At 62.7% G+C, this 26,835-nt stretch overlaps 1 protein-coding gene across 8 annotated transcripts in view; it reads left to right on the forward strand.

Annotated features, from left to right (window-relative positions):
* The window catches only part of BAHCC1 (BAH domain and coiled-coil containing 1), a 75,658-nt gene that overhangs the window by 13,770 nt on the left and 35,053 nt on the right, over positions 1–26,835 (forward strand). For all 8 annotated transcript variants that reach the window (XM_063656622.1, XM_054457507.2, XM_054457509.2 and 5 more), the window contains exon 3: positions 21,677–21,856. In XM_063656622.1, coding sequence (XP_063512692.1) covers positions 21,677–21,856 — 180 coding nt within the window. The remainder of the gene's footprint in view (positions 1–21,676; positions 21,857–26,835) is intronic.

The raw sequence follows: 26,835 nt of genomic DNA on the forward strand, positions 1-26,835 counted from the left end.
CAAACAGGCACTACCTTGTTCCCCTGAGGAGGGAGGCAGGCTCGTCCTGGCCTGTCCAGGGGAGGTTCCGAAACCCTCGGCTCCTGGGTAGCCTCCTTGAGGGGAGGTGGCCTCCCCTTGTGTCCCCCACCTCGCAGACGTGCTGTGTGTGAATGGGCTTGGACTCAGAGTATGCCCCTGTCTGTTTGGTAGATGGGTTACTTGCTCTGCATCCCCCTCCCAGCCCCAGCTCCCCGCCCACCTGGGAACGGCTTCCCTGGGGTTCCCCGGTCCCCATTAACCTCTGGGACCTCATTTCCCCTCACTGAAGACACAGTGTAACAAGCAAAAAAACAAGATCAGAGCCAGCGTGCAGTGTCTGGAAAATCACTCGCAGCCCAGGTCCTTCTGCAAAGGATGGGGCCTGGAAGGGCCTCGGGCGTGGGACCGCACTCCGCTCTGGCTCCGCCACTCTGCCCGCTGACGTTTTTATGGGATAATATACCGTTTCGCTCACGCAGGCCTATTTGTCAGTGGGCTGCCCCTGTTTGTTGTAATCTATAATATTACTGCCTCCCGTGGCCCGAGAGCAGCTGCTGCCAGAGAATCCAGGGACGGTGGGCGCTAGGCGTGGGCTAAGGGGACGTGGTGGCAGGCGCTGGGGGCAGGCGGCGCCCAGGTCCTGGTTATGAGGTCGGTGCGGGGTTTGCAGCGAGCCTCGGGTCTGGTGGGTAGGCGTCCAGCGCCCAAGCTGGGAGCCAGCCGGGCTGGCATGCTGCAGCTGTCCACACGATTAGGTTCCAGATCGGATCAGCCAGGAAGTGGGTTTTTTTCATTCTGACCTGCTGTGGTGAGGAAGGGAGGGACAAACAGGTGGGCTGGGTTCCTGCCTTCCCTTCTCTCCCCTGGGATCCCCTGACAAAAAGTCCAGTGTCTCGAGATGCCGGGACTCTGAGGCTGGCCGGAAGTGCTGCCCCTTCTCCGGGGTCTGTGGGAGACCCACTGTCACTTGGAACAGTGAGGAACGACGGAGCAGCCCCTTGCCCCAGCTCAGTGCAGGGACATGGTTTTGCAGTGGAAATTTCCAGAAATGGGGGATGGGTGTGCTTCCAATAGGGTCCTCTGAGCAGCAGGCTGGGCTTCCCGAAGCAGAGGGTGACATTGGGGGGCAGTGCCTTCTTGGGGTACCCCACCAAAAAAGAGAAGACTTAGCCATATTAAGTAAGAAAGAAACCAGCCTGCTGGCGTCTTCAAGAGAAGTCAGGTCTCAGTGCGACTCCCTCTCTCTCCAGTCCTTGGAGCACAGTTGAAGTTTTGCTTTCTTCCCCTGAGACTTCTGCAAGCAGGGGCCCCTCCTGTTCTTACACATGGCATGGGTGAGAGTGAGCAGATCCAGGGAAGAAGAGATGGGGGATGCCCAGACCGAAGACCCAAGAGACCTGAGCCTGGGATGGGGGTGCCACGGTGGGTGGGAGAAGGGGCTGCGCTGTGGGGCAGGTGCCCCTCTCGGGCATGAACAGACATTGCTGCCTGGCAGGAGTTTTCTGGCCCTGTGGACGTATAGTTGTGGCCCCCTCTTGAGTGAGGCCCACTCTGCAGACCCCAGTAAGGATATCCCAGTGGGGTCTAGCCACAGGTTCACTGACCAAGCTCACAGCTGCTCACACTCACAGATGTGGCAACATACACCTGCTCCTGTGTGCTCACACCATGAGGCAGGTGTTCACCTGCACGCTCACACACACACACTCACACTGTTCAGAACTGGCCCACAAGGAGTCCCACTCCAGTGGCCCCTGGGAAAGCCAGGCTGCCTAGTGACTGGCACGGGCACCTGTCTGCCCCCTACGTCCTCCCCACCTGCTCCATCTTCCGTCTCCTGGCTCCTGGTTCCTGGCCACCTGCAGGAGGGAGCAGAGCCGCAGATCCACATGACCCACTGGCTCAGCCTCCCTTCAGCGCCTTCCCCGGCCCCTTTCCTCCTGCTGCCCCTGTGTGGCTGTGGACCCTGTCCTCGGGCTCCAGCTGAACTTGGCCTTGCCCTTTCCTGAGCTCTTGCTCCACAGGAGGACACGCCTGTCAAGATCAATTCCAGTGCGTGGCGAATGCCTCGGGGCCAGGTCTGGTCCCGTGCCTGCCCTGAGGCTGTCTAGTTGTCCTGGAAGCCGCTGCCTGCATGGGGCACTGCTTCCTGTCCTGTGTGGTCGCCTCCGCCCCAGGCCTCTGCGCCTGGGGTCCTAGAGGTTCCTAGATGCTCGGCTACCCCAGGCCCCACCTGCCTCCCACCCTGCACCCCCACCTCTCAGCTGCCCCCAGTACCGTCTCTGCCCACCGTGCCCTGCCCCTCCAGGGGTCTACACCTGCCCGGCCCTTTACTTGGGCAGCTTCTGCAATCCCCAGTGCCTGCCCCTGCCACTCTGGAGTTCTGATCCCGGCGGCACATCCTCTCAGAGCCCCCGTGTGACTCTGCCTAAGTGGAGAGGGGTCCCCGACTGCTCCATGCCCGCCTCTCCTTTCCTCCATGCCCCATACCAGCTGAGCTGTTCTTGGTGGCAGCATCTCCTGGGCCTGCAGCCCTTCTTGTCCCCTTCTATGACCTCCCAGCCCTGACCACCCACCTGGGTCTGTCCCACAGAGCCTGGCGGCAGCCCCTGCCCAGCCCCCCTGGCTGGCTTGCTTGGGGCCAGTGCCTTTCCACTGCTGTCAGCCATCTTTCCTGGGACACTGCAGGCTTCTGAGTCTGGGGGGGAATGTTCTTCTGTCCCTTCCTATCCCCAGAGCTGGGCTGAGCCACGCTGGCCTCCGTTTCCTGCCCCGGTGCATAAGTGCCCATCCATGTTCGGGTGACGTGCACAGGCACGCATGTGTGGGTGTGAAGAGCTCTGCTTTTCCCCTAGGATTTCACCCCCATACTGGAAAAGATGATTAACTCTGGGAAAACTAAGTTAGGAGGTGGCAGTGGCGAGAGGCCCAGCCAGGGTCTCTGGTCTCTTTATTAAAAATCAAGGTGTTCCCCCCATACTGGACCGTGGCGTGGGGTCACAGGTTGCGTGGGCACCTGCCTGGGGGACATGGCAGCATCCCCTGGCCTTCGTGTAGCATCTTCAGTTGTCATGGCAGGTGTGCACTACACCTTAAAGGGTGTCAGAGCCCAGGGGATTGGCAGATGGCGCTGTCCTCTCCTGATTAGCGCCACACGAGGTGGTGGGAGACAGAAGTGGGGGTGGGGCTCTTGTCCCCCGAAGGCTGGTTGGAGCTGTGCCGGCTGAGTGGCCTGGGGAAGGGGGGGACGTGCGTGTGAATGGAGGGAGGCGGCCCACAGCTGTGAGGGAGGGTCCTGCAGGGCCAGGAGCGGGCTCAGGGTGGGGGCCTGTTCCTTTTCATCTCGTGGCCCTGGCTGGGGCTGTGAGGCGACTCCCTGATTGTCCACGCGGGGTTGTGGGGGTGCAGCTAGGATTGGGAGTAAAATCCAATGGTTTCATCTGGGTCATAGGGCACTGGTGGGTGAGAAGGGACACCTGGGGAGGGCTGCCTCTCCCTCCCCACCCATGGGCCTGCTCCCCTTCCCACTGACCAGAGGGAAATCAGGGCCCGGCGAGGTCGGGTGCGAATCAGCTGCCTCACCCTCTGCGACGTCTCCATCCACAGGCTGGCCCTGCAAGCACCTCCCCAGCAGGCTGGGCTGTGCCAGTGAGGGGGAGACCATGGCCCTGGGACTCATGTCACCAGGACACAGCGCTGCCTCAGGCCCGTCACATTGTGGGTTTTGCTCTCCAGTCTTCCGGCCCTGGAGAGCTCCTGGCCTCAGCGCCTGCCCGAGCTGAGGGGAGCATGCGTGATGGGGCCCTGCCAAGCCGCCTTCGCTGCAGCTGCCCCAGCCTAGGGTGGGGGTCGGTGGCCCCTCCTCTTCCCTCCCTGAGTCTAGGCCTCCCACCTCTAAAACGGGCAGTGGCCCTGCCCTGCTGGAGGGTTGAATGGGACTGGGGGATGCAGTTGTGGCCCTGGTGCCCTCCCAGGAGCACTGTGGCCGTCCCCATCACCTGTGGGGTCCTGGGACCCTGTACGAGCTGCCGGAGGCACACAGCCTATGCACACCCCTTCCCTGGCAGAGACTCAGAGGCCTGGGGAGGAGGTGGCTGTGCCTGGGACCCTTGGTGGGGCTTCCACCCTGGGCAGGCAGCGAGACTCCTGAGGGCCCCACCTCATTTGCCTCAGAGGCCCAGGCCCTCTCCTCTGTGTCCGTCGAGGGATTCTGTAGCCTTGAGGCCTTAGTCTGGCCATAGAACTAGGAAACCTGGGCCCTTGGCTCCTGTGCCCTGGCACGGGGGTCCAGCTGCCTCACTTACCCCCACCTGTGCAGGGGCCGGCATGGGCTTGGCGTGAAGGTGGACGCCCACCCTCCAGTGTGTCCTGGGGCGTTGGATGTGACTGGGATGGGCAGATGTGGACCTGCTCTGAGGCACCATGGGTCCTGGCACTACAGGCAGTGCAGACACTCTGGACCCCCAGGTGGGGCCCGGGTGCTGGGGGGCCTTCGTGGCCTTCCGGGTCTACTGGGCTCTGGGACTTCAGAGAGCTTCCCAGTGGCAGAGGGGGACTGGCCCAGGGGAGACACCAGCAGATCATGTGGGATGGGACCACAGAGCTGGAAGAGCAGAGATGTCCCCCTATCCCCCCAGTCTTGGGGCGGGGGTGGGGGCTCTCTGCCTGGGGTTGGGGGACAATGAAGCAGGCTATGCTTCCCCGGAGTCCAGGGGTGCGGATGGCCGCTCATCAAACACTGCTCTCCTGGGGCGGGTCTCAGAACTCTCTAGGTCCCTCCCAGGGAAGGAGGGCTTCAGAGCCGCACCTGGGTCTTTGCTCTCCATATGTCTGTGTGAAGGCCTGGGGCCCACGTGTGTCTCCCCTCAGGCTTGAGGGGTCCCTCTCTCTGGGGTCACGCTCCCTTGTTCTCAGTCCCGCAGCCGTCCTCCGCGTGAGCCCATTCATCGCGTGCCTGCGGGTGCCTGTGTCCTGTCTCTGCCCCAGGCTGAGGCCGAGGGTCTGCGCCACCTGGGCATGCCCAGTGGGGCCCCAGGAGGACTCACCACCCCCAGTTGAGCAGCTCCCCTTCTCGGCAGCTCCCAAACCCTGACCCCAGACAGGCAGCAGGAGCTGGACCTGCGGTCAGCCCAGGCCCGAGAGTGAGGCTGGGGAGAGGGGAGGCAGCGGTGCCCTGTGGGTGTGAGCACTGCTGGCTCCGTCCTCCACTGTATTCAAATGGATCAGGGAGGGTGGGGTTGGGGGGGAGCAGGGTTCTTGAGGTCGTCGGCCAGCCCCACCCCTGCCTTCCTTCCTTCCTTCCTTCCTTCCTTCCTTCCTTCCTTCCTCGAGAGGCCTCTCCACCCAGCACCCACGAAGACGGGTGAGCTGCTGGCCACCCAGAGAGGGTGTGGGGTGGTCCAGGGTGTAGGTTTGGGGCATCCCAGACCTGAGGCGCTCCAGGCAGCTCCCCTTCCACTCTGCCCAGCACACCCTGCCAGGGAGGCCTCAGCATAGTCCTTGAGCTCTGGGGGCCCCAACCCAGCCTCCCTGGGTCTCTGGGCCTTTGCCCACTTTGCCACACTTGCACGCCTCAGCAAGGTCGTTCCCGACAAGCCCCTCGCCGCCCCGGCCCCTGCCCCTCCACACCCTGGTCACTCTTCCCTCCAGCTCAGCCCTCGCCATCGTATCCCTGCGTCCGAGGGTAGCTTCACCGCAGGAAGCATTTGCATTTAGCGAGACACACAGGCGCACGGGGACCCAAGTGTGGCTACGATGAGGGCAGGACAAGGGCCCCGTGGCCTCCTGGTTTCTGGCTTCAGCTGGTGACCCCCAGGAGGCCTGATGGCAGGTCCCCCGTCCCTGGCCGGTGAGCTGGCCTTGGAGTGGCAGGAAAGAGCCCAGCTCTGTGGTCCCCCAGGATACTCCAGGTCTCCGTAGTGGGACAGCTACCCCATCCAGCCGGCCCTGCCGTGGACCCTGGTCACTCCAGGCCAGCAGGTCACCTTGTGGGCAGTTTTCCTGGAAGCCAGTCCCCTCTCTGAGGGTTTTCGTATCCGTTTAGGTATCCTAAAAATAAACTTTTAATTTATTTTAATTTAATACCAAAATTAAATTAAATTGTAATGCATTTTTCGGCTAACTTAAAAAGCCCTTAGTGTGTGTAAATACAGATAAAATCAAAGAAAATGAAAAGTGTATGTGAGGCCATGCCATTCTTCTAACACGTTGAGAGTTTGATGGTAAATACTTAGCAGAAATCCAAAGTGCCTAAGTCTGGAGGGCCTCAGGTGGGAGGCGGCTGGGTGGACACCCTTGAAAATGCCGAAAGCCAGAAAAGCCAGAGGGAGACACTTGGTCCGCAAAGGCCTCGGGACAGCTTCCCACACCTTGGTCAGAGACCCCTTGGGGCCCGTCAGCCAGGGCAGGGAGCAGCCACCACGCTTCAGCCTGCGTTGCTGACTTGTGCACGAGGCAGGTCTGTGGAGTCACCGACTCTCCCTCCCGGCCCTTCCCGTACCTTCCCAGGGGCTCTTTCCCCATCCTCGCGCTCCGCCCCCGCCGTGGTTCTGTCTCTTCCCTGCATGAGTAGCTGGGGCTCTCTCTCACATTATCTCGCAACTGGGTAGCTTAAAACAGCGAACATTGATTATTTCACAGCTTCTGTGAGTCGGGAATCTGACTCAGGGCCAGGTGTTGGCTGGGGCCTCGGACATATCCAGACCCAGCTGTGGGGAGTCCCCTCCCGAGGCCACCCTCCGGCTGTCGTGGGTGTGGGATCGTTGCTGGCTGCTGGCTGGAAGGAGACAGTGAGAGAGCGCAGGACGGAAGCTCAGTGCGGGTGCGGCCTCACCTTGCGGGGGCAGTGGGTGGGTGTCATTTCCACCACATCCTATTTCTAGAAACGAGTCCAGTTCCCGCCCACACCAAGGACCGATTACATAAAGGTGAACACCAGGGTCTGGGGTTATCAGGGCCTTCTCTGAGGCCCCCCACAGCAGTCATACCCTCCCCAACCCCAGAGTGGGCCATCGGGACCCCACCTGTGGCTGTGGCTGCCTCCCCTGTGCTGACCATGCCCTCCCCGGGCTCTGGCTGCTGGCTGGGGGAGACCTGCCCTCGGGGGTTTGTGCCTCTCCTCTGCCCTGTGCCCTCGGCCTCCTTCTATGTGACTTGGCCAAGTGTAAGCCCCGGGCTCACTGGAAGCCTCGCTCCCTCTCAGCCTCTGTACCCCCGTGCCAGCCTGGTCCTGGACATCTGAGGCGAGGCTGGCCCTGTTCGTCCCTCACCACTCTTCCTCCCCCTTCTGTCTTCCCCCGACACCACACCACACCACCGCCTCCACTCTGGGCTGTCCCCCTCCGCAGCAGCGGGCCCCTGGATACCCATGGACCGTCCCCACCCCAGCCAGGGCAGTGCTGTCCGCACAGGTGCAGTGTCATCTCAGCACCTGTGGGAGGTCCGTTCCCAGACGTCCTGCCCTGGTGGAGTGAGCTGACCCCAAAACAGCCACAAGGCCGCGGGGGGGGGGGGGGGGCTGCAGCAAGGTCCCAGGGCCCGTGCAGGAGGCAGGCCGCTCAGACCACCTGTGGCTTCCCTGGACTCCAGGCTGGGCTCAGGGCGAGAGTGCGTGACCCTAGCCTGTCATGGGCACTCAGCAACTGTTCATGTACCAGCCAGGTTAAGGTGTCCTTCTCTGGATGGAGCACAGGGCTCGCTATGGGGTGCTGGGGCCGCTGTGTCCTCTGGTCTGGGCAGTGCTTTCTCCTTCCGTTTCTGCGTCAGCTGCCTGCCCGGGTGGGGTCTGCAGGTGCGTCAGCCACCCCGGGGGCTCCCCCAGCCCACCTTGAGCCAACACTGGCAGCCCATCTGGGTGCCCTTGGGATGGGGAGCTGGCCCTGGACCTGGCCTGCTGGACCCGTGTGGTCTGAGCGTGTCTCTAGACTTTCCTCTGAAGCTCTGGGGGTGCCTTCTGGGCCCTTACCCACGCCGAGGAGCCCCCACACAGCAACCCAAGCCACCTGCCCAGGACCAGCCATGGCCCCCTCGATGTCCCCCTTGGCAGCAGAGCGGCTCGTCCCAAGGCAGGACCTGTCCTGGGGCAGGGGCAGTGGTGTGGGGGCACCTCCTTCAGCGAGAGCCAATGCCTGGCACCCTGGCCTCTGGGGCAGGTCTTGTCTGAGCAGCAGAGGGTTAGGAGGGCGCTGGTTCTCCCAATGGTCCGTGAGGCCGGCAGGGTGTGCAGGCGGCCAGCATCACAGCCCGGACCCCACAGAGGCGGAGCTCGGGCTGCTGGGCTGGGTGCTGAGGGCACCAGGAGCTGCCGGACCTCACCAGGGCCTTTTCTCCCTCGGGCCTCCCGCCCGGGCCCCAAACCCCCTCGGCCAGCCCCATCTACCCAGAGTTCCCTGCCTGAGCCACCTGCCTCGCCCGCTCCCCTGCAGAGTTCCTAGGAACGCCCAGTGTTTACCTCAGAAGGCTGAGGTGAAAACTAAGATGAATAAGATGAACGTGTGTGTCGTGAGGGCGTGGGTCCGTGCGGCAGGAGCGCCGGCCATCCGGAGGGCCTGGCGTGGCCATCGGGGGCAGGAAGGACCGAGGCTCCCCGGGGTTCATCACAGCCTCACCATGTGTCCCCAACCCCAAGGCCCCGGGACGGGGTGAGGCTGGGGGTGGAGGCGGCAGGCACCCCCTGGGCCCAGCCGTGCCCACTCCCCTGGCGCTGCCACACTGCGCTGAGACGCCCCGTGTGTTCCCTGGATCCCGGTGTGCTCTCCGTTTCCCACCCCGGCCTGTCGCGTCTCCACCCGACTGGCCGTTACCCGCCACGGCGTACTGTCCTCCAGCGGCCGTTACCCGCCACGGTGTACTGTCCTCGCCTGCGGCCGTTACCCACCACGGCGTACTGTCCTCGCCTGCGGCCGTGCACTCTGCATGTTTGCCCCCCAGTTCCCATCGGGGCTCTGCCCTTCCTGCCCTGGCCCCTCTTCCAGGGCCACCAGATGCTGCGCAGGGGGCTGGGGATGGGCCCGGGCGAGGGGGCTGGAGGAGGGCACCTGGCCGTGTGACCCCCGCCCTCTGAGACCCGTCCGCTGGCAGCTTCTGGTTCCTTCCTCTCTTCCACCCATCTCCCTGGACCCTGGGTTTGCCCATGCCTGGCTCGGTGCCACACAGCAGGGGACAGGTGTGCTCAGCCCCTTGGGGTCGCAGCAGGGTGCTGCCTGGAGGGGAGTTCCAAGGGGGACCTTCGTTGTGAAGGAGGGCAGGCTGGGCTTTTTGAAGGTGACTGGGTGTGAACCAAGCCTTGAGAAACAGAGTTTGGCAAGGGGCATATGTCCCCCTGGAAGTGTAACACGAGTGCGAGGCCCCATGTGGCTGGAGCCAGCTGTACCAAAAGCGATTGGCTGGGAAATAACATAAAATGGCACTTTAGCGGGGGCCGGTCATCAGTGGGGGCTGGTCCCTGCCCTTTCAGCCTGCAGTGACCTGTGCTGGCCCCAGCCCCCACCCAGCCCCTTCCTGGGATACTGCAGCCTGAGCCAACCTCATTTTGGGAATCAGGCCCTTGGCACCCGGTCCTTCTCAGCACCAGGGGCAGGAGTGACCTGAGCCCCCTCGGTGGCAGGTGGAGCTCTTCCGGCCAACATAGCCACCTCCACGCTGGACGTGGTGACCACAGCGTGCGAAGCTGTCCCTGCTCCCTGACCTACCCCCCAGCCCTGCTTAAGCTGACACAGACCATCGTTTCTTTCGCCTGGGTGCAGGGACCCCAGCTCTGGGGGCTGCAACTACCCACAGAACCATTGCGGATGGCCCAGGCTGGCTGTGGGCAGAGCGCCCCACCCTGCCAGGGAGACCATTGGCCTCACACCTCCAGGCAGGCCAGGCTAGGAAACAAGTAATATGTGTGTGTGTGTGTGTGTGTGTCCATGAGGATGGGTGTATGCACGCGTGTGTGTGTGTCCATGAGGATGGGTGTGTGCGCAAGCGTTTGTGTGTCCATGAGGATGGGTGTATGCGCGTGTGTGTGTCCACGAGGATGGGTGTAGGCATGTGTGTGCGTGTGTCCATGAGGGTGGGTGTGTGTGCGTGTGTGCGTGTGTCCATGAGGATGGGTGTATGCACAAGTGTTTGTGTGTCCATGAGGATGGTGTATGCGCGTGTGTGTGTCCATGAGGATGGGTGTATGCATGTGTGTGCGTGTGTCCATGAGGATGGGTGTGTGCATGTGTGTGTGTCCATGAGGGTGGTGTATGCACATGTGTGTGTCCATGAGGATGGGTGTATGTGCGTGTGTACGTGTGTGTGTCCATAAGGATGGGTGTACGCACGTGTACGTGTGCGTGTGTGTGTGTCCATGAGGATGGTGTATGCGCGTGTGTACGTGTGTGTGTCCATAAGGATGGGTGTACACACATGTGTACGTGTGCATGTGTGTGTGTGTCCATGAGGATGGTGTATGTGCGTGTGTACGTGTGTGTGTCCATAAGGATGGGTGTACGTGTGCATGTGTGTGTGTGTCCATGAGGATGGTGTATGTGCGTGGACATGTCCACAAGGATGGGTGAGCACACAGGAACGTGAGAGCCTGCCCCCTGGCCATCCCGAGCCTGCACCTGCCTCCGCCCACCTTTCTTCAGCTGCTCTGGCATGGAGCCTGTGTCATTGGCGTCGCCTGTGTGGACCAGGTGGCAGGAGTTAGGAGCATGCTTGCAGCCTATGGCTGGTCCACTTGGAGGATGGGAGAGGCTGGCCAGCAGGGCCACATGGCTGTGTGGACACAGGGCCAAGAGCACTAGAGTCTCCCTGCAGCCCGGCTCTGTTGGGGCTCATCCTGTGGCTGCTGTGCCCGGGCCGGCCTTGCACCCCCATCCGGTGCCCTGTTGTCCCCTCCATGTCCACAGCTAGACTGGACATGTCCGGGGTCAGGGCAGGGAGGGCCCCGGTTGAGAGGCCGGAGTGTAGGAGGGCAGGGCGGGTGTCCACATGGCCTCCCTTGCTCTGTGGGGACCTGGGGGTCAGGGTGGATTCCTGGGCTGGGGTGTGTGTGCGTGTGCCCCTGACATCTTCACCGGGGTGTCCATCTCCCCACAACTGGCTGTCTCAAGATGGTGGGATGCGAAGCGTTCAGTTTGGGGCGGGGAGACTCATCCAGCTGTGGGGGTGGCGCGAGGGAGTGGTGCTGACCACTCTGGTTGCCTTCCCACGCCCCTGGCCGGCCGCCCCACAGCCCTCCAGAGTGTCTTGGGGGCAAGGGGAGGTCCTGGCCATCCGCCTGCCCAGGACAGCCGGTGAGAGACATGGGAGAAGGTGTGAAGAGCTGGAGAAGCAGAGAGGGAGCCTGCCTGTGTCCCGCCCTCAGCCCCCACCATGGCTGCTCTGAGTCACTCGGCACAGAGGCACAGAGCTCTCAGGGTAGGGAGACCGAGGAGGGACCCCATGGGGAGCGTCGGCCACCCCTCCCCCAGCCCTAGCCAAAGGGCTAAATTTACTCTTTTAATAAGAACCAGACTTATATCCGATTTTCCTTTTCTTTTATTAGTTCTGGGCTGTTGGTGGCTGAGCCCATCTTGTCATCATCACCTCCCGGCCGTTTCCACACTGATTGGGTTGGGTACACAGCAACCACAGAGTTTTCCTATTAAGGCCTGAGAGACACTGCCTCTGGGCCAGCGCAGGCTTCTGGAAGGTTCTCCTGAGCCAGCCAAGGGGCTTCCCGGGTGACGTGCTCCTGTTCCTGGGCGGGCGCCCCTCCCACAGGCTGCTGCAGGTCCTGAGCTGAGCCCATGGCTGCATGCTCTTGGCCTTCCCTGCAGCCGCTCCCTCGCTGCCCCCATGCTGGTTCCCATCCTTTCGCACCCCATTTTTCTCTGTTACTCTTTTCTCCCTGTGCCCGCCTCAGTCTCCACTTCTTGTCCAGCCTCCTTCATGGAGCCATGGGTGGTGGGGAGGTTTGGTGGCCCCAGGGGGCCAAGGTATTCTCAGACACTTCCAGGCTGTGGGGGCAGAAGAGGCAACACTAAGCAGGGCGGGCCCCGTGTCCCACCAGGCGTGGAGGGAGCCGTGCTGGACAGATGGACATCTGGTGGCAGCAGGTGTGCAGTCGGGACAGAGGGCCGCCCCGGATCTGGACAGTTTGCGGGCCCTGGAGAGGGCTTCAGATAGGAGAGGGCTCCAGGACAGCCCCAGAAACGCTGGGGCCTGCTTCTCCACCGCAGAGGGGAGCTGGACCTGGCCACATGGCCTACTGGCTGCCCCCCAGAATCCACAAGACTCCCAGGGGCCACTTTAGGGTCTGGGGTCTCACTGATCCAGGAGAGGCAGCTCAGAACTGAGCGGCTGTGCTGGGTTGGGGGCTGGCTCCCATGCAGCAGGGGGCTGGGGGACTGGAGCTGCAACTTGATGCAGATCTGAGGCCCTCTCTACCACCAGTGGGCTGGGACATGCCCCAACCCAGGGCAGCTGTTGATCCCGGTGCCCCTTCCATGCCACCTTGTGCACAGCGGAGGCCAAGAGCCTTTGCCAAGGTTCAGGTCAGTAAGAGGATAAGTCTGGTGGAGGCCTGAGCCCTGGGAAGCAGCATCTTTGAGGACTTGCCCAGCTGTGTGGATCCCGTGCCCGAGAACAGAGTCTGCCAAGGTACGCACACCCACAGACGTGTGTGTGTGTGTGTGTGTAGCCACTCATCCCAGACATGCGATCACAGTCAGACCTTGTGTGCACACCCATAGTCACGTGCACACGCCCAGAGACAGGTTTGCACACTCAGACACACCCCGTGAGTCTCGCACACAGTCCTTCCCCTGCCTCTGTGCAAGTGTGAGTGTGTGGAAGTGTGAGGTGCACCCCACATCTTGAGTCTGGACCACTAGTGATTGCAGCCGGGGTGGGGGAAGCATCACTGGGTTGTATCTGGGGGTTGAGCCTGCAAACTTACCTGCACACCCGGCATGCACCTGCCTGTCTCCCAGACACATCTGCACACTGTGGTAGCATGTGGCTGGGCCTCTAGCCCCTGCTACAGCAGCTTCTGGTCTCCTGGTGCGGGCAGCGGTCCCAGAGTGGCCTCTCACCCCAGGCAGGGCCTGGTCTCCCCACCCCATCCCTCATTCCTCTTTCTGGGCAGCCAAATGGTCAGATGCTACACCCCTGCCTCCAAGCGGGCTGCACCTCCCCTCTGCATCCACGCAGGAACCTGTGCAGGGCGGCTTCCTCCCCCAACTTTCCCGGAATGAGGAATGTGGGGCAGGGCCAGCAGGGGGGCTGCTCCTCCTTCCTGCTTCCCCTCCCATCCTGCACAGCTCCCCTGGGAGCCTGGCTCGTGGGAAGGGTGCTTGGGACCGCCCATCACTCCCTTCCCAGCCACTCCTGGTGTCCCCCGCCTGGGCGGGCCCTGTGGGGGGCGGGGAAGGTGTGGAGCGGAAGCCAGTGCCGAGGGAAGAGGGGAGCCTGAGCGGGTGTGGGTCGGGGGTGGGAGCTGGCGCAGGCGGCGGGTGCAGCCGCCAGACTCGGAGCCGGGGAGGCCCATGCCAGCAGCCCGGCAGCTGGGCTTCCGGAAGCAGCGGGAGCCGGGAGCCTGGGAAGGGCCTCGCTGCTTCTCTGGAGCTGCCGCCATCTCAGCGAGGCTTTTTTTTTTTTTTTTTTTAACAACCCATTTCACAGTTTCCAGAAAAGGAGGATGCTGTCTCGGCAGCTCACTTAACTCAAAACAAATGCTTGCTCTGCCGGCTCTGCGCCCTCCTCTCCCGGCTCCCAGGCCCTGCCATCCTCTTGTTCCGTCTGCCTTCAGTCTGGTGCCACAGGGTGGAGCAGGGTCAGCCTGGCAGGAGAGTGGGGTGGGGCACAGTGGGCACCTGGCCATCCGATTGCCCAGGCCCAGCCTCTGGTGTATGGGTCCTCGGGACCCTGGATGGGGGCTGCTGGCACGGCTGCTGGACCAACCCTTACAGAGGGAGTGGCTCTCCGGGAAGTCCTGGGCTCCAGGGCCCCAGCATGCTCTGTACCCCTTGGGCTGCCCAGCATGTGTTGCCCTTCTTGGCCATCCATGGCAGGGAGCCTGGCAGACAGGTTGGCAGGAGGCAGGCTGGCTCCCATCGGCTGTCCTGGCCACTTAGGGCCACCTCTGCTGTAAGCCCATGTGGCCAGCTCTCACCTACTGTGTGCCGGCCTCCCCACACAGCAGCCCTAGGCCAGGGCCAGGCTCAGTGGGCATCAAGACTCCAGCCCAGCTGTTGTGCAGCTGTTCCCCAGTCCTCCTGCTGCTGGGCCACCCTGGGACAGCAGGTCCAGGCACAGCCTGCCTCCTTGTCTAGTTGGCTGGACCTTGGGCGCCGGGTCAGACTGGCCTCCAGGGATGGGGCTGTGCCCGAGGACCTGAGCCACCTGGGGGTGGCCACAGCCCTCCTGGCATTGCTGTCTCCCGAAACCGTTTCCTCAGCTAGCCGGGCGCCTGAGCCAGGCCTCTACAGCATCTTGGGCAGAGCTGAGGTGGCCCTGGAGCTGGGGCCAGAGCCTGGTCTGTATCTAGAGCTGCAAACCCGGCCTGGGCCGGCTGGGCAGTGGGGGGAGCCGGCTGGAGGCCAGTGTGCAGTCCTCGATGTCCCTGCCGACACCGCGTCCCACTTACTGGTCCCTTCCCCAGGAACATCTAAACTTGTACTGCATCCCTGTGATGAGAGCTGATGGGAAGCCTGGCAGAGCGGCCCCAGGCAGGCTCTGTGTGGGGCCAGGGTGCCCTGACCATGCATGCGGGTGGGGACAGGCCGTGTTCAGCCCCCAGCGGAGCACTTGGGGCTATGGGCCTGGACCAGCAACTTAGACTCGGTCATGTTCCATCTCTTACCAGCCCCGTGGTGGGCCCACGACCGACCTTGAGAGCATGGTAGCACTACGTCACGAGTCTGAAGCCCCAGGTGGGGGAGGTGCCACTGCAGGCAGTGCTAGGATGGGGCACTTGATCTGAGGAGGCCTAGGTCAAGACCCCCTCCCTGGCCCCCAGCTGCCTCCGCCTGGGCTGGTAACCACAGCACTTGGTAGACAGGGACTTTGCCAAGAGGAAAGAGCCCTCAGCCCGGTTCCCGGCTGGCCTTGGCCCACGCGATCTGGCCCTGGCCGGATCCCAGGCTACACTCGGCTCCCAGGCAGCTGAGGCACAGGCTCTGTCTGGGGTTGGCCACTGGTCGGCAGGCGGGGGCTGGGGAGGTGACAGCCTGGTCTGCCTGTGGCTCTGCTGGCCAGTCACGGTGCCATCCCCAAACACTGGGAGGTGGGGGTGACAGTAGAGGCGTGATGCTCTGTCCTGGGGTTTCCCGGGCTCCTCGGCAGCTGAGTGGGATAGGGAGGGCCTTAGGTGGCCGGCAGTCCCACCCCCACACTCGCAGGGGTCACCACAGTAGTGACCACCTGGCAGGGCCTGCAGAATCTGCTTCCAAGTTTCAAGCTAAGGCGAGGACAGTGGGGGAGAAATCCACGCCTTTAGAGTAAGCATCTGAGAGCCCCCAGCCATGTGCAGGGCCCGTGCCCACGGGGCAAGGGAGATGCCGGGCAGAGGCTCTTCCCCTGCCTGGTCTCGTCTCTGAGGTGCTGGCCTGCTGAGCAGCCAGTGAGAAGCCCTGGAAGCAGCTGCCACCCGAGCCAGGATTTCCAGAAGCAAGAGGCCACCCCAGTCCCTTGGGGGGATGGTAGGGTCTCTCATGGTAGGCTCAGTACGCAGGATGCCTGGGCCACGGAATTGGGGTGCAGCGTGCGACCCCGTGTGATACTGGAGAAGTGTATTTGCAGCTGTGCCCAGAAGTGGTCCCAGATCGCTCATGTGAGGGCCTCAGGGCCAGGGTCTCGTGTGACTCCACTTCCTCTCGTGATTTTTTTTTCTTGGAGGCGGAGTCACACTTTGTCATCCAGGCTGGAGGGCAGTGGAACAATCTCTGCTCACTGCAACCCCTGCCTCCCAGATTCAAGCAATTCTCCCACCTCAGCCTCCCAAATAGCTGGGATTACAGGCGCACACCACCATGCCCGGATCATTTCTGTATTTTTAGTAGAGACAGGGTTTCACCATGTTGGCCAGGGTGGTCTTGAACTCCTCACCTCAAGTGATCCACCACCTTGGCCTCCCAAAGTGCTGGGATTACAGGCGTGAGCCACCGTGTCTGGTCTCTCTTGTGCTTTATTACCTGAGCTATTATGGTGAAAATACAAAGACATGATGTTTGTATGATAAGGAGACAGCAATCCAGCTGGCCCATTTCCAGAATGAAAGGGAAAAAGAAGTGAAAGAGATCCCCAGATCAGCGGCCCTGCCTGACTCTGGGCACAGACAGCACTTTGGGGCCCCCAGCTTGGTGAGGCTGGTCAGGTGCAGGGAGGGGCTAGGCTGGAGCCCCCATCCCCTTCCCTCTCATTCCCCAGACTGTGGGGCCGGGGACCCTTCCTTAGTAGGCTCAGATAAGGCAGCACAGCAGGGTCCCCCAAGTCCAGAGACAGGCTGGTTGCCCACTGAGGGCCCCGTGGGACACCGGGGTGTGTCCCGCCCCCACCTGATGTGGTGTGGGAGAGCTCAAGGTACAGGGTTCTCAGGCCAGGATCCTGGAGAAATCCCTTCTCCAGACCCAACTTTTGGACTTAGTTGCTTCCCACCATCCCGGGGAGGAAAAGGCGGGAGGGACTTCCCCAGGAGGGTGTGGGGGTGGGAAGGCCTGGGGGACTCAAGGCGGGCCTGGGCGAGGCAGTGGCAAGCTTCCAACTCCGAGGGGAGCCCACACTCACCCCACAGGCATGCCCCAGTGTCCCCAAGCAGGGGAAGCCAGCACTTCCCTTCCCAACCCCGAGTCCCCTCCCTGGCCGCCGGGCCTGTGGTCTGGCCCCGGCCCATGGCAGTCCCAGCCCTGTGGTCCGGGAAGCCCCTGGCTCGCGGGCACCTTCGCCCCCTGCCCTGGGCCTGGGCCTGGCCCTGCTCCACAGTCCCTTGGGCCAGCTCTTCCTCTCCACCCGCCCACCCGCCACAGAGGCCAGCTCACAGCCCACGTCCCCCACCAGCACTCACAGACCCCTCCTCTGCTGCCATGACCGGGAGAGGCCCCTTGAGTCCACGTGGCCGCGTTCACACACGAGAGGGGAAGGGGCCTTGGCGGCCCTGGGCTGGGAACTGGCTCAGCACAGCAGGAGCCTGCCAGGGCCCTGCAGGGCAGCCCCCGCCGCCCCCCTTGCCCCGCCGCCTCTGCTGAGTCACCTCATGTCTGGGAAGTTCCCAGGGCCAAGCCAGGCTGGATGAGGCATCAGAAATTCACAAATTCCCCCTGCCTCCCGGGCAGGGGAATGGCTGTCCTGACTCACCTCGGGCTGGGCCCCCGCAGACCCCACTATCCCCACGCTCAGCCTTATACCCCTCTTTCCCGAGGGAGCAGGGCCCCTGCCCCGGGTTCCTGGAATGGTCCCAGGCCAGGCCTGCTGCCCGTGGGATGGAGACGACAAGGTGCCAGGGTGACTGGCTGGAGTGGGGGCCGCTCAGTGACAGCCTCAGACCACCCACGGAGCAGCAGGACCACCGTGTGCAGAAATCTGTGTGTGCTGTGTCCTCCGTGTGCAGGAGCCGGTAGTCATGGCAACCCTGGGAGGCTCCCTTGGGCTGGCCTTGGCCACTGGACTTGGGCAGGGGGGGCACAGCTGAGGGGCCACAGGCAAGCATGCAGGCGGGCCGATGGTCCTGGAGAGCTGGGCTGGGCGGGGCCTGGAGCCCTGGGGGCTCACCATTTCCCATACTCAGGCTGCCAGGAGAAGTGCAGGGTATCCTGGCAGTGCCCAGGAAGGAGCCTCTCGCCGCCTCCACTGACCCAGAGGTGAGCGCCATCCGCAGCTCTGTGCCAGCTCAGTCAGGGCCCAGCCCTAGGAACCCTGAAGGGATTTTAGAAGCAGATCCGTCCTCAGCGCCGCCCTTCCTTCCTCTGTCCCCCACCCTCGATCTTCACCCCTGGCTCGGTTTCTCTCTCTGCTCACCTGAGACTGGGCCACTCCTGTCTGACAAGTCAGTTTATTGGGCCTGGGCAGAGGGATGAAGACCCCACTCGGGAGAGAGAACAGCTCCTCCCAGTGCTGCCTGGAGGGGCCGAGACTGTGGGGCCCGTGGAGCTGACACAGGGCCTATGGCTGGGGATCCGCTGACCCTGGTGCCTCATGTATCACCTTGACCTTTTTGGCAAGTTCGCCAGTGTCTAAGAGGCCTTGGAGCTGCCCACCGCTGTGGGCTGGCAGAGTCAGGGTGCTCTCCCTGTGAAGAGGAGGCCCATCCACAGGCCCTGAAAGTTGATTTGGCACAGTACCCAGCACCTGGGTGGCAGTGGTGGTGACGGTGATGGTGGTGGTGGTGAGTGATGTGGTTATTGATGGCGATATGGTTGTTGTGGTTGGTGATGTGGTTGGTGATGGTGGTGGTGGTGTGGTTGTTGTTGAATGTGGTTGGTGATGGTGGTGGATGATGTGGTCGGTGGTAATGGTAGTGGTCATATGGTTGAGGGCATGGTGGTGGAGGTGATGTGGTTGGTGTTGTGTGGTGGTGGTGATGGTGATGTGGTTGGGGTGGTGTTGATGTTGGTGGTGGTGGGTGATGTGGTTTGTGGTGATAGTGCTGGGTGATGTGGTTGGTGACAGGTGATGTGGTTGGTGACAGGTGATGTGGTTGGTGGTGGGTGATGGGGTAGTGATGTGAGTGGTGGTGATGGTGGTGGGTGATGTGGTTGGTAGTGATGGTGATGGGTGATGTGGTTGGTGATGATGTGGTTGGTGGTGATGTGATTGGTGGTGATAGCGGTGGGTGTTGTGGCTGGTGATGATGTGGTTGGGGGTGATGTGGTTGGTGGTGGGTGATGTGGTTGGTGATGATGGTGGTGATGTGGTTGGGGGGGGTGGTGGGTGATGTGGTCGATGGTGGTGATGTGGTTGGGAGCATGGTGGTTGAGGTGATGTGGTTGGTGATGATGTGGTTGGTAATGGGTGATGTGGTTGGTGGTGGTGGTGGTGGTGATGTGATTTGGGGGTGGTGGTGGAGGTGATGTGGTTGGTAGTAACGTTTGTGGTGATAGTGCTGGGTGATGTGGTTGGTGATGACATGGTTGGTGACGGGTGATGTGGTTGGTGGTGGGTGATGTAGTGATGTGAGTGGTGGTGATGGTGGTCAGTGATGTGGTTGGTAGTGATGGTGATGGGTGACGTGGTTGGTGGTGATGGTGGTGATGATGTGGTTGGTGATGGGTGATGTGGTTGGTGGTGATAGTGGTGGGTGATGTGGTTGGTGGTGATAGTGGTAGGTGATGTGGTTGGGGGTGATAGTGGTGGTGATGTGGTTGGGGGTGATGTGGTTGGGGGTGATGTGGTTGGTGGTGATAGTGGTAGGTGATGTGGTTGGGGGTGATAGTGGTGGTGATGTGGTTGGGGGTGATGTGGTTGGGGGTGATAGTGGTAGGTGATGTGGTTGGTGGTGATGTGGTTGGGGGTGATAGTGGTAGGTGATGTGGTTGGGGGTGATATGGTTGGGGGTGATGTGGTTGGAGGTGATGGTGGTGATGTGGTTGGTGGTGATGTGGTTGGTGGGTGATGTGGTTGGTGGTGATGTGGTTGGTGATGTGGTTGGGGGTGATGTGGTTGGGGGTGATAGTGGTGGGTGATGTGGTTGGGGGTGATAGTGGTAGGTGATGTGGTTGGGGTGATAGTGGTGGGTGATGTGGTTGGTGGTGATGTGGTTGCTGGTGATGTGGCTGGTGGTGGGTGATGTGGTTGGTGGTGATAGTGGTGGGTGATGTGGTTGGTGGTGATAGTGGTAGGTGATATGGTTGGGGGTGATAGTGGTGGTGATGTGGTTGGGGGTGATAGTGGTAGGTGATGTGGTTGGGGTGATAGTGGTGGGTGATGTGGTTGCTGGTGATGTGGTTGGTGGTGATGTGGTTGGTGGTGATAGTGGTGGGTGATGTGGTTGGTGGTGATAGTGGTAGGTGATATGGTTGGGGGTGATAGTGGTGATGTGGTTGGGGGTGATGTGGTTGGGGGTGATAGTGGTAGGTGATGTGGTTGGTGGTGATGTGGTTGGGGGTGATAGTGGTAGGTGATGTGGTTGGGGGTGATATGGTTGGGGGTGATGTGGTTGGAGGTGATGGTGGTGATGTGGTTGGTGGTGATGTGGTTGGTGGGTGATGTGGTTGGTGGTGATGTGGTTGGTGGTGATGTGGTTGGGGGTGATAGTGGTGGGTGATGTGGTTGGGGGTGATAGTGGTAGGTGATGTGGTTGGGGTGATAGTGGTGGGTGATGTGGTTGGTGGTGATGTGGTTGGTGGTGGGTGATGTGGTTGGTGGTGATAGTGGTGGGTGATGTGGTTGGTGGTGATAGTGGTAGGTGATGTGGTTGGGGTGATAGTGGTGGGTGATGTGGTTGGGGTGATAGTGGTGGGTGATGTGGTTGGTGGTGATAGTGGTGGGTGATGTGGTTGGTGGTGATAGTGGTGGGTGATGTGGTTGGGGTGATAGTGGTGGGTGATGTGGTTGGTGGTGATAGTGGTAGGTGATGTGGTTGGGGTGATAGTGGTGGGTGATGTGGTTGGGGTGATAGTGGTGGGTGATGTGGTTGGTGGTGATAGTGGTGGGTGATGTGGTTGGTGGTGATAGTGGTAGGTGATGTGGTTGGGGTGATAGTGGTGGGTGATGTGGTTGGGGTGATAGTGGTAGGTGATGTGGTTGGGGTGATAGTGGTGGGTGATGTGGTTGGTGGTGATGTGGTTGGTGGTGGGTGATGTGGTTGGTGGTGATAGTGGTGGGTGATGTGGTTGGTGGTGATAGTGGTAGGTGATGTGGTTGGGGGTGATAGTGGTTGGTGATGTGGTTGGGGGTGATAGTGGTAGGTGATGTGGTTGGGGGTGATAGTGGTAGGTGATGTGGTTGGGGGTGATATAGTTGGGGGTGATGTGATTGGAGGTGATGGTGGTGATGTGGTTGGTGGTGATGTGGTTGGTGGGTGATGTGGTTGGTGGTGATGTGGTTGGTGATGTGGTTGGGGTGATAGTGGTGGGTGATGTGGTTGGTGGGTGATGTGGTTGGTGGTGATGTGGTTGGTGGTGGGTGATGTGGTTGGTGGTGATGTGGTTGGTAGTGATGTGGTTGGTGGTGGGTGATGTGGTTGGTGGTGATGTGGTTGGGGGTGATGTGGTTGGTGGTGATGTGGTTGGTAGTGATGTGGTTGGTGGTGGGTGATGTGGTTGGTGGTGATGTAGTTGGGGGTGATGTGGTTGGTGGTGGGTGATGTGGTTGGTGGTGATAGTGGTGGGTGATGTGGTTGGTGGGTGATGTGGTTGGGGGTGATGCAGTTGGGGGTGATAGTGGTAGGTGATGTGGCTGGTGGTGGTGGTGGTGGTGATGTGGTTGTGACAAAGATGACGTTCTTGGGTTTGCAACAGCAGGAGGGTGTCAGTACCAGGACACCTGAGGCACCAAAAGACTCAGGACTCTGAGTGTGGCAGTCAGAGGCCTACGTGGGTAGCCTTTCCCATCATCGGTTTCTTGGATATTGAAAGTCAAAGGCTCTGGGGGAGATTGGGGCCTGAGAGTCCCCTGTGGAGAAGGGCTGTGGTGTTGTCCCTGCCCTGCCTCAGGCCACACCCTGGGAGCTGCCCCCAGACTCACTCTTGCCCTGTGTCCACAGCCAGCAGCCGCCTGATGGGAAGTTCTCCGGCCTCCTCTTTCATGGGCGGTTTCCTCACCAGCAGCCTGGGCTCGGCAGCCTCCACGCACCCCAGCGGCCCCAGCTCCTCCCCCGCTGAGCAGGCCTACCGTGGCTCCCACACTGCCACCTCCCAGATCTGGTTCTCCCACTCCCACGAAGGTAAGTTGGCGGACTGGGCTCCCAGCGATGCCCTGGTGCCCGGGCCAGGGGCAGGTGAGGGGCTCCCACCGTGGCAGTGGGAACCTGGCCGGTGGATGTCGACAAGCAGGCTCAGGTGAGGCTGCCTCCCTGCCGAGCAAGCCCGGGGGGAAGTGGTGATTGGTTGGAAACAAGGGTGGCCTGTTCGGCAGTGGTCCTGGCCAGGTGTGTGCTCCAGATGGGCAGCAAGGGGAAACGGGGGGCCAGGAGGGGCTCTGGGGAGCTGAGAAAATGTGGAGCACAGCTGGGCCGGCCGGGCTGGGCTCACCCTCACAGTGGCTGTGCCCCACCTCCCCAGACGCTGGGAGGCGGGCTCCAGATGTGCCAGCCGGGAGGTGGGGGCGGGACAGGGAGAGCTGTCAGTGCACACAGGCTGCCACCCAGGGGCCTGGCCCAGGATAAAGAGTTCCTCCCAGGCCACCTGCCTCCCCGTGGGACACAGCCCTGGGCACACAGTAGGTGCCTCACGAATACTGGCTACTCTCAGGCTGCCTGGCCAGCAGGAGACCCCTGGAGGCCCCCCTGGCCTTTTCCTGGCAGGGCACCCCCGCCCAGATCCCCGTGCTTGCTCAGACCCCTTGCCCTGCAGCCTAGGAGGCGGCCCTGGGCCCCCATGTCCTTGGGCCCACAGTTGCTGGTATTCCCTCGGCCACCCCAACCCTACAGCATGGGAAGGGTTAAGCTCCCCCCGCCCCCCGCGGCTGGCACGCAGAGAGGTAATTGCAGTTGGCAGCGGGCACACAGGGCTCTCCGCTCCTGGCACCCAGCACTGCCGTAACTCAATGACTGCTGAGCGGCAGGCGTCGTGTTTACAGAGCGCCGCGGACCCACACACCACGCCACCGCCCCGTTCCAGGCAGGGAGATTAGCACCCGGCACTGCTGGAAGCAGAGAAACCTCTCTTTGTGCAACAAGAAAGGGGCTGTTTTCCATACAGAACAGGTGACGAGTGAGGGACAGTTGCTGAAATAATCTGGGCTTTCCGCTCAGGGCGCACATGTTGGGCAGGCGATAAGGAGTGGCCTCTTCCTGGGTGCGGGGGAGGCCGCTACCTCAGGACACGGTGGGCAGCATGGGGTCCTCGGTCCAGACTCCCCTGCCCCTTCGTCCCACCCCTGCACTACTAGCGGCCTCCTGGAGGGGAGACCAGGCTGGCCATGGCTCCTGGGCTGGCTGTGGGGCCCCGCCTTCCTGACTCATACCCCCTACCCCGCCTCAGCCTTTTGTGTCTGTGGGCAAACGCCCCGGCCAGCCACAGCATCTGGCTCCCAGGATGTCTGTGGGAGGGAGGAGGGTGGCCTGGCACGGGGGGAGCAGGAAGGGGAGGCCTGTGGCAGCCGTGGTGAACCCCCCACAACAGACGCAACGGCCGCTGCCTGGTCCCGGCCCAGCCACAGGTGCACAGATCCACCTGGGACCACTGACTTGGTTTCCCCTCCTGACAGTGGTGGCCCCTAGTCAGGGCCCAGAAGTGGCACCAGCCCATCCCCAGTGCTCTCTGCGCCAGGAGAGAGCTCCTACCCCGCTCCCTCCGCCCACCCTGGGGGACCCCAGCAGCAAGGAGGGCCGTTTGTGGGTAGCACCACCTGCCTTGGAGCCCCCATCCCGCCCCTCTGGGGGCTGCTCAGAGGGTGGGTGTGTGGTGGCCCGCAGGCAGACAGCACCCACAACGGCCTCTAGACACTCACTTCCCCTTGTGCCAACGGCTGCCTGGGCGGAGCTGCCCACATCCCACCCCGGGGACCCCCACCACTTCTCAGCCCCTCACATGGGGCCCGGCATCGGTGGGTTCCATCTGCTCCCGAGCCCTTGGGAGTCCCCCTGGTTGGGTGGGAGGCCAATGTCCTGCCACAAGTGTCGACGTGAGCCCCTGGCATCTGGGCTTCTGAACTTCTGTTTGCGTCCCAGGGAAGTAGCTCCTCCAGGCGGGGGTGTTCTGAGCAGGAGGAGAGGACAGTGCCCACAGTGGCCCTGGCTGTGTCACACCGAGGAGGTTCACCTGTCCACCCTGCTGGGCACCTGGCACCCTGGCTGGGCGAGATGCATCTCCCGCTGTCCGTGTCAGGTGGGGGCGGGCACGTGTGCGGGGCAGTGGGCCGGGTGGACCAGCACAGGTGGAGGCAGGACAAGGGGGCGTGGGGCATGGCCTCTGAGCCGCCCGCCTGGGCCCCAGAATGCAGCGCCCACCCGGGGCTGGGGATGGGTGTGGGTGCCCCCCGAGGGTGGCAGAGCCTCCAAGGCCACACACCTGCAAGGCCCGTCCGTGCTCCGGCTTGCTGTCCTCTGCTCTGCCTTCAGTTCAGTTGTCCCACCCCCCGGGATCCCCTCCCCTCCCTGCGGGGGTTCCCTGCCACGCAGCCGTGCTCCCCGACAGACCACATGGAGCTGCCGCGCTGTGAGCTGAGCGGCAGAGGCCAGGGCGGGCGGGCCAGGGTGAGAGGCTGGCTGGCTGCCCGGGCAGCATGCCTGGCTGCTAGTTTGACAGGGTGCCAGCTGGCTCCCCGTGCGCCAGGCCTGTTTCTCTGCCGTGTGTGTTCATGGGGGAAGGGGAGCGAGGTGGGCGGGGGGCACGCGACTCGGCCGGAGAGTGGGGGCCAGCAGGCACAGCGGGCTGCCTGGGCGGTCGGCCTCGCCCATGTTTCCTTCTAGTGGCCCAGGATGGGCAGGAGGCAGGTGCCCGGCCAAGCCAGCTTGCCACCCCCTCCCCAGCCCAGGGCTTTCGTTGAGGGTAGGTAGGACAGGGTGGGGCAGGCCAGCAGGAACCCAGGTTGGGGTAGCCCCAGGAACCCCCCATGCCAGGCGGGGCCTCCTCTCTCCCCATCTGCAGGGCAGCCCCTCGAGCGGGCCAGGGCTTCCTGCTTCCCCGGGGGAGCAGCTGGGGGTGCAGCAGAGGCAGCCTGGAGCTGGAGGAGCAGCCCAGAACATCTGGCCTGGGCAGAGCCTGATCTGTTCAGCTCTTCCCGGCCCGCAGCTCACCCGAGGCTTGGGCTCCCACCAGCGGTGGGCCTCCCAGGGGCTTGGGGTAGGGGTGGGAGGGGGAACTGGCCAGGGGCAGAGGTGAGCTCCTGCCGGGCAGCCTGTCCTGGGTGGATGAGGATGAGAGCAGGGGTGGGGGCACGCACAGCTGGCCCTATTGTCAGCAGGCCTGGTCCCCTCCCTCCCCACCGCGCCCCCCAGCTGCCTGGCCGGGACCACCCACAGGGCCAGTGAAAGAGGATTCTGTTCCTGGGGGGCTTAGCTGGGAAGGGGTGGGGGCGGGGGCTGCTGAGCTGCCCACTGAGGCCACTCGTGGTCTCTTGTGCCACCTGGGGAGAGCCGTGGGGGCAGCAGGCGCACACACACGCACTGGCTCTCCGCCTGGCCGGCCTCTTGGTCAGAACCATGCCCCATCAGCGGCCACTTCTCACTGGGCCTGGCCAGCTCCTGGGGGTCCGGGACTACGCATGCCGAGCGCTCCCTGCCAACGGAGTCCCACAGCCTCCTGCATCCTGCCAGCTGCCCCTCTGTCCCCTTTGTCCCCTCTGAGGTCTCAGGACTCGCTGGTGCTGCTGGGAGTGAGCAGGAGCTGGGACCACAGCTGTTTGGGGGACAGAGGTCCCACCAGCACCCACCCACCCCAAGTGTCCTCAGAGGTACTGGGGCCCCAGCTCCATCCTTCCTGTGATGCCTGCCTGGGACCCGCCGCTTCCTCCCAGACCCCTTCAGCTCCTCCTTCCTCTCCCGGCCTCGATTTCCTCGGTGGCTAAAACAGCCTCTTGGTCTGTCTCCCACAGGCCCGCTGACCACCCCAGGCACTGACGTTTCTATCTGGGCTCACTCCAGGACCCCCACATCTATGTGGGAGGGGGGGTTGCCCTTGCCCTGCCTAGACCTGCTGTTCCCTCCCATGTGTGAGGGAGAGTTGGGCCAGTGGGGACAAGCTGGCTCCCCTGGGATGCGAGGGACAGCGTGGGGGTCCCAGCGTGGGGGTGGAGGGGCTCTGCTGGGCCGGCTACCTCCCGCCAGCTTCTCTCAGCCAGAGGGCGGCTGCCCCATCCAGGCCTATGATCCCCCCTCCGGAGGTGTCCTGTGGCTTTCTGGAGCCAGCCCTCCCATTCCCTCGGCCCCTCACCGTGGCCTGCCCTGGCCGGCCGCCCTGCCAGGGTCCCAGCCTCCTGTCCCCACTGGAGTCTGCCCTGAGGCCCTGGCAGTTCCCGACCCCCAGCCCGCTGAGACTTTATGAGCCTCATGTTCACGGCCTGGCTGAGTGCTGCCAGTCACTGTTGAGGGCAGGGGTTTCATCCCATGGCCATGGTGACCAGCACCCAGGCCCGCGCCTGGCAGAGAGGGCTGTGTGGAGGTGGCTAGGGGAGACGCAGACCTGGGGAAGCCAGGATAGGGACATCCCAGGTGGCAGAACCTGAGCCCCAGGGAGGCTGGGGAGAGAGCCACCCCTGGTTTGGATAAAGGGCTTGGTCCCTTCAGCTGCAGGGTTCCCAGGGCCAGAGGTTAGGCAGGATGATGGCACTTGTCATGAGCCCGGCCCTGGGATGGCACCTGCCTCCCCCTGGCAATGCTGCACAGCACAGTGGCGCTTGCGCCCATTTTACAGGTGAGGAAACTGAGGCTGAGGATTGTGTGTGACTGAGAGCCTGTCCCCTCATCCCCTCCCTGCCCTCTGACCTGCCGTGCTTTGGCGTGGGTGTCCCCTCTGCCCCGCAAGCTCCTGCTCTCCAGGAGCCGGGGACTTGGGCTAGAGGCTGCTCTGGGACCCAGGAGGCTGCACCTGAGCCCCCACGCACACCCAGGCACTGCAGGACCAGGCAGGACTGTGGCAGATGCGGCATGGGCCCCTGCCATGTGCAGAGCAGGTGGGCAGGGCAGGGGTCTTCACAGACCCAGAGCTGCCTTAGCCTCGAGTTCACGTGCCCAGCCTCAGTTTCTCTATCTGCCACACCAAT

This window comes from Pongo pygmaeus, chromosome 19 (assembly GCF_028885625.2).
Source record: "Pongo pygmaeus isolate AG05252 chromosome 19, NHGRI_mPonPyg2-v2.0_pri, whole genome shotgun sequence".
Lineage (NCBI taxonomy): Eukaryota > Metazoa > Chordata > Mammalia > Primates > Hominidae > Pongo > Pongo pygmaeus.